This window comes from Heptranchias perlo, chromosome 6 (genome assembly GCF_035084215.1).
Source record: "Heptranchias perlo isolate sHepPer1 chromosome 6, sHepPer1.hap1, whole genome shotgun sequence".
NCBI classification, from domain to species: Eukaryota; Metazoa; Chordata; class Chondrichthyes; order Hexanchiformes; family Hexanchidae; genus Heptranchias; species Heptranchias perlo.
The window spans coordinates 107,481,001-107,491,742 of record NC_090330.1 but is presented as its reverse complement, the minus strand read 5'-3'; the positions used below and the strand labels follow the sequence as shown (position 1 = coordinate 107,491,742).

The 10,742-nt window shown below is 40.9% G+C and overlaps 1 protein-coding gene across 1 annotated transcript in view; it reads right to left on the bottom strand.

Moving 5' to 3' along the window:
- Positions 1-214: 214 nt before the first annotated feature.
- Positions 215-10,742, bottom strand: part of kpnb3 (karyopherin (importin) beta 3) — a 58,018-nt gene continuing 47,490 nt past the window's right edge. Inside the window, exons 20-26 of the mRNA XM_067986576.1 lie at positions 8,958-9,069; positions 8,678-8,733; positions 8,346-8,468; positions 8,034-8,253; positions 5,998-6,226; positions 2,598-2,739; positions 215-1,767 (exon numbers count right to left, since the gene is read on the bottom strand). Coding sequence (XP_067842677.1) covers positions 1,681-1,767; positions 2,598-2,739; positions 5,998-6,226; positions 8,034-8,253; positions 8,346-8,468; positions 8,678-8,733; positions 8,958-9,069 — 969 coding nt within the window. The 3' untranslated portion in view covers positions 215-1,680. The remainder of the gene's footprint in view (positions 1,768-2,597; positions 2,740-5,997; positions 6,227-8,033; positions 8,254-8,345; positions 8,469-8,677; positions 8,734-8,957; positions 9,070-10,742) is intronic.

Genomic DNA, 10,742 nt, shown 5'->3' with positions numbered 1-10,742 from the left:
GCGGGGGTTGGGAGGGGAAAAGAGAAAGCAAAAAGATGCCTACACTACTTGATAAGTAAACAAATGAAGCAGAAAATCGAGTTGGACATTCAATATTCTCTGCTAGCTGCTAATGTGTGGTATAAGACTGCACAATACAAGGATTTTAGAAACAGCATATCTAAAATGTTTATTTATTTGGCAAACCCAAGAAACTAATTACCAGGACAAGGCAGGATTTGCATTGTGTTTATTCTGAAATTGCAATTACATCGAGAACTGTTGCTTTCTACAGAAGTTAGTAAAATGCAAAATTTAGCAATAAGTGAAAAAATGAGACCGTCTAGGAAAATTACTATAAATATTTATATTACTGCCTAAGCAGTTATTAGTGGAATAAGAGTCTGCCGTTCCTCATTGAACTTCCAGCTAGTTCCAATATTGCTTTGATTCCTTTGCTAAATTTACTTCTATTTACTTCACTTTATCTAAATGTAAGGGAAATTAAGTTAGTTTGTAGAATCTCTCTTCATTTGCCCTAAATGTTGTTTTTTTAAAAAAAAACCATTAAAACTTGCTTTACATCTGTGCACTAGTTCAGTGCTGTTCTCTGCCTCTATGCAGTAGCTCCACAATGCCATGCAACACCAGCCCTAAAGTTTGCACATCTTACCAAAACTTTGAGCGCAAATGTCACCGTTTCATAGTTTCAGGTTTGTGTTTCCTATAAAACATACAGTAGGTTGGAAGTGGCAATGTACTGAAATATGTCAACTAAATCATTTAAAAGCAATGGTTGAAATATAAACCGTGCACCTTTTGAATGATGGTCTGTGCAACACCAGGCGATTTTATAATGTTACCTTTATTATTGCAATTTTGAAGTTGCATAATAAAGCAAGATACAACTTCCAATTTGTCTTTAGAAATACCCCAATCTCTTTTCCCTCAGCCACCCCCGGAATCAAATTCGCTCTGAGGACCATCTCTACAATAGTTAAATACTAGTCACCGTGTAATTCATTAGCATAATTGTCTGTTCATAGACAACAGGACATCAAATGAAAACTGCGTTCAAGTTAATAAAGGCGCACTTCACATGAATTTGCCATTGCATCTTGTTATCATTTATTGGACTGAGAGGTAAACGAGGTACTGCTGGACATGCTAAAGAAATTCACATTTCAGAATCGTTTGCAGGACAGCAGTCAGTGCTCAAGAGAAAAAAAAAAGGGCGGGATCATCAAAACAATAGCACAAATGAGAGATCTTGCATGCCGTGGTTTAACAGGCAGGAGAATCTATTGCCTACCTTGGAAAAGAAAACAACTGCCACACTATTTAGTAGTACAATACTAGATGTATAGAAATACCTTACCAGTTTAATGCACACCAACACTAGAGCAACGCGTTTCAAAATAGTTATGGTTGATATGAGACAGTTTTTTTTGTTTAAACTGACTGCATTTGTGCCATGTTTTGGTGATGCAAGTAGAAAAATAACTATCAGTGCTGTAAGGGGGTATGAAGATAATCCTCTGTAATTTGCAGCAGTCTTAATACACAATGTGCTGAACCACAGAGCCTCCTGCTACTCACTGCGGTCTTCATAAGTGACCCACACAACAGTTCTCTCACAGAAGAAGGAGAAAAAGACAAAATCATGAATGATTTTTGCATGTTAAGAATATTTAAGGCCATTCAAGCAGTGTTCAACAGATTTTGTATCGCTCCCTGCTGTGCTTCGTTAAGAGATGACATACATTCGGTCCACAGCCCTCCCGAACCCTAGAATGAAAAAAAAAACAGGTCTTTCAGCACACGATATTTGGAATCCATCGTAAAACTTGACAGTTAATCTGCACGTGCTGCCCTCTAAGTAAACTGCAGCATGTGGTCTGCTACTAAACTGTACATTAAGGTCCAGCAGAGAAAAAAAGAGTGCCAAGTATGATACAGCACAGAAGGTGGCCATTCGGCCCATTGTGTCTGTGCCATTTCCCCCCCCCCCCCACTTTTCCGTAACTACTCTAAACCTGATGATATTGTGATCACTGTTTCCCAAATGCTCCCCCAGTGAATCATGCTCACTTCATTCCCCAGGACCAGATTCAGCACTGCTTCCTTCCTCGTTGGAATGCAAGCATACTGATCAAGAAAGTTCTCTTGTACACATTTCAGGAATTCCTCCCCCTCTTTGCCCTTTACACTGTTATTTTCCCAGTCTATATTGGGATAATTGAAATCCCCCATCATTACTACTGTGCAGCTCTTGCATCTTTCTGAAATTTGCTCCTCTATCTCCTTCCCACTATTTGGTGGCTTATAGTATACACCCAGCAGCGTAATAGCTCCTCTATTGCTCCCTAATTCTAACCAAATAGATTCTGTCTTTGTATGTTTGAAAATTTTGGAAATGTTTAAGTGGGAATGTTAAGTTATAGTCACAGCAATACACTTTCAAAACAGCACATCTTACGTATTATGCAACATAAATACAGTTGAGTCATCTTACCAAACCAGTCTGTTTTATTATATACGTTATACAAGTGTTTGAATTGAAAGCCACCTCAATTCACAATCACCCCCCCCCCACCTAGTTTTGTTGACATACTAACCTGTACTTGTCGAATTACATTTGCCAATCGTTTGCTACAGCCATCTTCATTCTTTATAGCTTCATTTGCAAGACCATCAGCAATGATAGCAAACACTCTAGGAAGGCTGGAGTTATTAGGTCCAAGAACAACTGGATTGTTACTGTGGAGAAAACATTACAGAGATTTTGCTTGTGAAATCAACACGTTTGTAAGCTTTAGAATGCTGCACTTACCTCGTGCGAGATGGCTTTGAGTTATAAACGGTTAACAAAATTGGCCACTTCACCCTCCCCAAACCATTTAGTAAAATCAATAAACCAATTTTCCCACATCCCCTTGTTCTGTTCCTTCTTAAAATGATCCTTCTCATCTGTAATACCTTTCAGTTCTGAGGAAGGGTTTATACCTGAAACTATTTCCCTATCTCTAAACTTCTCCAACCCTCCAAGATCTCTGCACTCCTCCAATTCTGGTCCCTCGCGCATCCCCGATTTCCTTCGCCTCAACATTGGCGGCCGTGCCCTCAGCTGCCTAGGCCCTAAGCTCTGGAATTTCCTCCCCAGATCTCGCACCCTCTCCTCCTTTAAGGCGCCCGCTTTAAAACCCAACTCTCTGACCATGCTTTTGGTCACCTGTCCTAGTATCTCCTTTGTGGCTTGGTGTCAAATTTTGTCCGATTAAGCTCCTGTGAAGTGCTTTGGGGAATTTTACTACGTTAAAGGCGCAATATGAATGCAAGTTGTTGTGGTCCAAACGTCAACTGCCTCGTGATTTCTTGACTAAATCTATCCAGATCGTCAGTCCTTTAGGATGATAACACTTTAAATAATCATTTTGTCACGCTTGCTAAATGGGGAAATGTGCCTCATTATGATACTTCAGAGCACCTGGTTACACTATGCTGTAGCACCACCCACAGGTTCACATTGGATACACAGCAATCCACTTTCAATTACAGACCGACCAGGCAAACGGCACTGACCGTTACAAAGGAGTCGCTCAAACCGTATTAAACGCGTCGGCTATTTCGAGCGGCTGTCCGCTGTGCGATTACCTGACTAAGTCCTAACCCCTCCTCCCCACCGTGAGTCCGAACAAGTGACGTTAATTGTGCGTCGAGAAGCAGCTTCCCTGTCCAATATACCATCATGATGTGGAGATGCCGGTGATGGACTGGGGTTGACAATTGTAAACAATTTTACAACACCGAGTTATAGTCCAACGATTTTTATTTGAAATCTACAAGCTTTCGGAGGCTTCCTCCTTCCTCAGGTAAATGTCAGTAAATCTCAGGTAAATATACCATCAGTAACCAACGTGTAAGAGTTCTGATGAGTTGGGAGGTTATTGGGAATGTGACAACTCTTCAGGATCACCTTCCGCCCTATCACAGTCTAACCAGCTCTTAAACGGTTCCAGGGCTTTAATCTCAGCAAAGTTGATAAGATTCATCGGTAGACTGACTGCTGGCACAAGGCCCCTTCATCGCTGTTGGACTAAACGGTTTGGCTAGGGTGAGCGAACGCTTGTCAGTGATATTTACCCCTATGCTACGGGGTTATTAGGGAGTCCGATACGTATGGCGCCAACCACGTATAGCGGGAAAACAGAGTTAGCACGAACACGCCCGCTATAAGTAGTGCGGACTGTATTCGGCTTCAGAAGCAACATCCGCTCAGAAGCTTGTTGCTTCAATAACAGCGTACAATACTTAACATATCTGGGGTGAAAAATCCCATGGGGTGTTCTCCCGTCGAAACTTCGGCAGAATACCCATTTACGGGCATAAACAGGTTTTCTGCTGATCGGGAGAAGCCCCAAGATGATGCCCGGCTGTCACTTTTAAAGTTACACAATTGTGCCCCTAATATTGATGGGCCTCGAACTAGAATACAGATTTGGATTATTCAGTTCAGGTTCAATTGACGCTCGTGATTTATGTTTGGTTCAGATTTTTAAAATATATATATATATAAATATATAAAATCAGGCTGTCTCAGCATTGCTCTGGTACTAAATCTGTACACTCACATCCTATGCCCAATTGAGAGAATGAATTAAAAAAAAACTTTAAAAAGATTCAACTCAGCCAAATATATTCAGGGTTTCAGAATGTGCATCCTTTTGCACCAAAGGTAACGTGCACACACAGAAGGAAGATTCCTCTTCTGATAGCCCTCACGCATAGCTTTCGTCAGTCAGGTCATTGTAGCAGGTTCCCTTTAAGATAACGGAGATGCAAATGGGAGGGGAAGGTGGGATCTGTTGCCTCCAGGGAACAAGTTCTTTTCAGGCCATCAGCGGCAAGTTTCTATATAGATATATTTCTTAATGCTAAAGGGATCAAGGGATATGGGGAAAAAGCAGGAACAGGGTACTGAGTTAGACGATCAGACATGATCATTTTGAATGGTGCAGCAGGCCCAAAGGGCCAAATGGCCTACTCTTGCTCCTATTTTCTATGTTTCTATGAGTTAGGAAAGGATGGCAATGGCATTTTTCAAAGTGCTGGTTGACAATCTCTTCCCAGGTCTCTTGTCAACAAAGCTACAGCCAGTCACGAGAAGATTCACAAGCAACTTCCAACTTTCCTTCTCTCCCTGTATTCAACCTTGCTTCTTGTGCTAATCTTTGATCGCCTCACATTGCAACAGAATGTGCATTCAAAAATGGCGGTCGAATGAACCAAGCAAGATTAGCAATAGGACCAGGTAAACAGACATCACCTTCTGAATACCATGACTTGGCAGGTGAAGAGATTTTTTTTGTGTGTTTTTGTTTTTTTGTTCCCCCAAAAGAAAACTGTTAGAACAAAGCGAGAGTTGGAACTCCATCTCAGGTCCATGCAAGGCATTTTTACTATTGCAGCTCACACAGAGTAGTAGCAGACCCAGCATTAACAAAAGAAAGAAAACCTATTACAGACACCATAGCCAGGTGACAGAGGAGATGGACCTGAAAAAAAAAATTGGGCATCCTGAACCTCTGTTGGTTTTGGACCATAATTCACTGTACATGAACAAACACATTTGATAAACTGATTAAAAGCCAGCCAAAATTAGTTCCCAGCTCACCTACAGCCTTTCAATCCCCATAAATATTAGAAATATTTCTTCGAGTTCCAAAATGGAGCTTAGAAGCCACAGCTTTCATCGACCTACAGGCTCCTGAAGGAAAGTGAAGCCACTTTGATCGCAAAAGGTTAAAACATACACGTTGAACATCACGTCACAGAACCATATGGCACAGAAGGAGGCCATTCGGCCCATCGTGCCTGCTCCGGCTCTTTGAAAGAGCAATCCAATTCGTGCCACTACCCTGCTCGTCCCTCACAGCCCTGCAAATTTTCGCTCATCTTTTTAAACAGCTTCACAAGTTATTAGCTGGAATCAGAATTAAGAGGAGATTATAAACTTGCCTTTCAATAAGATCACACAAATAACTGAAAGTGTGGACTGCTTCTTCCTTGTCCTCATGCAGTGGTAGCCACGAGAGCCAGTGAGGTAAAACCTCATTGACATTTACACATTCTGGTCTACACTTCATGATCTTCCCTACTGCAGATATGCAGTTTTCTGTTGCATTAATATTTTCTTTGGTTTTGGACCCTTCCATGTGGATAATTCCTACCAGAAGCGGCATTGCCTCTGTCGGGGAAAAAAAAAAATATTTAGCATTTATTATTACTCCGTCTAGAAACAGATCTGTGAAGATCTGACATATTCTCCCTGTTGCCAGCCCCGCACCAACCCACTGCGGTTTGATTCCACAGGCACGAGGCGTCTTCTGATGTCGGCAGATTATTCAATCGCCGAGCCTGATTCTTGCTCTCAGCGAGGCCCATAAATGTGCATTCTCCAGCAAGGGTCACCAGGTGTCAAGTGATCAGAAACAAGAGCCGTGGCACATCCCCACCCAGCTTACAGATGCTCCAGCCGCCCTGCAGTACCCCTAGCGTTGCCCAATTAGCTGATTCAGCATAGAGTGGGGATCAAAGCTTGAACTTTAGTGCTCAGTGCCACAGTGAGTTTACCCACTGACTTGAGTGTGGTTCAACAGACTTCACAGAATCTCAAACCACTGCATAACACTTGGATTGAACAAAATTTGCGACCAATAAATCTCATCATTCAAACACGCCCCTTAAAAGATTAAAACAATTGAACAAATTTTGAAGACAAAATATGGTTTAACTACAAAACATACCATACAATAAACACTTGTTTTTGGTAAACATTAGGCTACATATACAAAATATGGTTAGAAATTCCACCTCCATGACACATTTATCCAAAATAATGCCATTGTGCCTACAGGACTTTGCCCATAGAATAAATGTAACACATGGAGGAGCTTTTAGCTATTAGTATTATAGATGCATGGGAACCAAAGCATTTCTTGTCCTAATCCTCAGTATTGTTTGTGGCAAAACTCTGCAAAGTTGCAATGCTCAGTTACCCATCCTAAAACCAAGAAAGCCGAGTTTTAATCAAACACTATTTAACCCATTAACTCATTCCGTACCAAAACACCTTTATTACCTGCAAGCATAGGGGGAAATTTTTTAAAAAAATCTCGAGTTAGATTGTAAAGTGTTCAAAAATTTGTACCACTATAATAGAACCCCAAAATCAAAGCCACTTTCAGCTGTGACATTTCTCTAACTTTGCACATTGAAAGTTAAAAGGAAAACTCTTTGTATAACCTGACTGATGTGTTTGTTCAATGCAACAATCTAGGCAAAACTATTAAAACATTTAAAGCAAAAACCACATGACGTGGATTTCTCTTACTAAAATTGCAATTCTACAGTGCCACTTTTAAAATAGGCTTCCTCTCCCACACATTGAGAAAAAAAAAGTCGCACGTTCGATAAGGTTACAGAAAAAACATTAATAGATGCGTATAACTATCTAAAGATATACACAATTTGGGTCACTGCTGGCTTTTAAAAGAAAGGTGAGAATATCTACTTTGCAGTCAGGATAAAACAAAACACCATCTTTCAGACAAAAGCGTTAATACTACAATGGAAGCCGCTCAGATCCAGCACTCATTGATAACATCAATAAATTAAGCTTTAAAATAGTCAGCTGCAGTTCCACTATCTCAAGTTTCTGTCCCCCTCCCCTAAAGGTGAAATTTGATAGAAAGCATTGGTAACCAATAGACAAGGATTGATGTTAACTGCTCGTGGTCTGTTCATACGTTAAGTCTCCATTTTGGGACAAGTGACCCAAACTTGATTAAGTGATGCTAAAAAAAAAAAAATCACAACAGGCACCCTGGAATTAAGATATTGTCGCATCAATACACATCGCAAAACACGTACAAATAAAAGAACATTAACGCCACATGCTAGGTCTCTACTTTAATCCCACATTGTTTGTAACTCAGCTGTTTTTTTTTGTTGTTGAACTGTACAAACAGAAAACCATAACCCATTAAACCTACCAGTACAGAATGGCCTGTAATTCTCGCCACCAAACTGTGCCATAACTCCAATGCCATATGCTGCTGCTTGTCTGACCTCAGGGCTGTCGTCACAGACGTATTGCAACATGGGCCTCAGGAAGTACTCTGCATATTTAAAGGACGTAGGACTGCAATGCTCAATTACATCATCAAAGATGCATAAACCCCACTGCTTGTCTGCCCATGGCCTGTGTGGACACTACAGAAATGAAAAGTATGTATCAGCTTGAAAACGTTGGGAAGAATTGGAGTCAATGTCAAAGAGTCTTGGAATTTTTGCTTTAAACTTACGATTAGACTGACTATTAGTGGTAGAATTTGTTCAAACCATGGCAGCACTTTTTCTTTGTAACAGCTGAACATTGAGTGCAAGATGTCCGAAATTTTAGTCAAGATGTAAACATCACTATCATCCTGTAAGCAATTAAAACACCACATTACACACAAACTTAAATTAGTCTGAATTCATTCAGAATTTGCATCTGGTAGCCACGGTAACACAAAAGGCCATTTAGAATTCACAATATTAGAATAGACCCCCCCCCCATACAAATTTGTCACTATAGCAATATATTAGCAGATGATTTAAGAATCTATATAAGTAATTAGATACAAGATATTACTTCGTCCTGTAAGTTTTCCTCAACTTGTTCATCATAGTCTTCATCTTGTCTTTTTGCTAAAGGCAAAAAAAATGATTAAATTGCAAAGTTATACATCTATAATTAAAAATCTTGCACAGACAGACTGCCTGTGAGACACACACAGAATAGGAGAGAGAAAAAGAGGGGCGAGGGGAGGGAGGGAGAAAGCAAGATAGAGCTGACAGAATAATACACAGAAGCATGACTAACACGAGATCTTCTTGTAAGTTTTAACTGTAAAGATGCATCACATTTTTACCTTGTCTCAGTTCTTGATTTTTGAAGTGTTCCTCTAATTTCCCCTTCATAATGTTTCCCAGTTCCTCAAGATGTTCATTGCTTAAACAGCCTTCACCCATCAACTCCACACACTAAAGATCGGAGGAAAAACAGTGTAAGAATTGCATCAATAAAAGTAAGATTTGAGCACATGAAGTCAGAATTGGCCAGGAAGAGAACACAAGATATTTGGAAACATGTAGGAACAGGGCTGATGATACATTTAATCGTATGAAATGTTTAAATAATTAGCGTACATTTCGAATAAATATATTAGATTAACAGATGCAGGTAAACATCTCAATCCAGTTAATTTCACTTCAGCGTTCAAGTAAGTTACTCAAGCTTTGCTCTTGTGACATTTAAAGCAGACTGACATTACTGTCATGTAGCCATTTCCTCCATGTGCCTTCTCCCCTTGAGGTTTTTGACCAGTACATTTCTCTGATCGCTGCACAGGTGGATTGCATCAGCTTTAGACGTTGCATTTACATTATCAGTTATTCTGCAGTTAAACACTTGCCAGTATCCTTTTGTCACCTTTAGGGATTCTTTGGCCACTTTTCCTTGGAATGAGTTTTTAAAAAAAAAAATGTTTTCTGGGCAAAAACTGTCTAAAAGGCATAGGCAGCGGACGTATAGGCAAGAAGTATTTAAAATACAGGACGGGCATCTGTTTTGCACAGATCCTAAACAATGGCAAATTCGCTAGCATTGCCTGGCCATTCAAAGATATCTAGCACCTTGGTGTAGACAACACTCCCCTGGTCTTTGAAGAAAGGCAGGCAAGCAAGATCCAGCAAGGGAACAACCTCGGCCCTGGTCAGGGAGAGTTTGTGCTTCTACGTTAAGTAAGGGGCCCACCAAAGTGGCCTCGTGTCTGTGCAAGAGTTAAGACAGCAGAGGAGTGCAATCAAATCCAAAAAGATTTAGATGTGCTCAGAAAGTGGGCCACACAGTGGCACATGGCATTTAATTTAGATAAATGTAGTGTCATGCATGTTGATAGGGCCAACACAGAATACATACATCATTTGCAGGGACCACTCCTGAATGAGGTTAAGAGCGAAAAAGATCTTGGTGTTATTGTGCACAGATCACTGAAGGTTCATGACCAATGCAGAGAAACTGTGGCTAAAGCTAACAGGGTATTAGGCTGTATTAATAGAACCAGTGTAAATCAAAGGACACCACTTTGACACTATACAGGTCGCTGGTCAGACCGCATCTGGAGTACTGTGCCCAGTTTTGGTTCCCCCCACATGGTGGGTGATATAGTATTTAATCACAATGCTCCAGCCATCATGGTGTGGGGCAGGCTTGATGGACAGCTGGTCTTTTCTTGCCCGTCAATTCTGTACGTTCGCATTCTTAATTTTTGTGTAATAGTACACGAACAGAAGTTAAACTGATTGCACTAAGTTTCTCTCTTCGCGCTCAGTGTTCTGTATGTTTTACCCACTGCGGAATAAAGCAGTTTATGAATCAAACCGAACGGCATCTCACCTAGTGTGAATTCAGTCCATCTTCGGAAAGATTGAAGGAATATACCTGCAGACGAGACAGCGGTCTGGTCCAGAGCACGAGGGAGCTTCGTCGTTACACTCCCAGGTCCTGCTACCTTGCCAGCAGTGGAAGTCGACTTCCACAGGCAGATGAGCAGGCTGCTTAAGGGAGCGACTAACACCACTGAACCCGATTAGAAATTTCCGACAGACCCAAATTTGTAACACCTTTCCTCCAACCATCTTGCCAGTGCACAAGA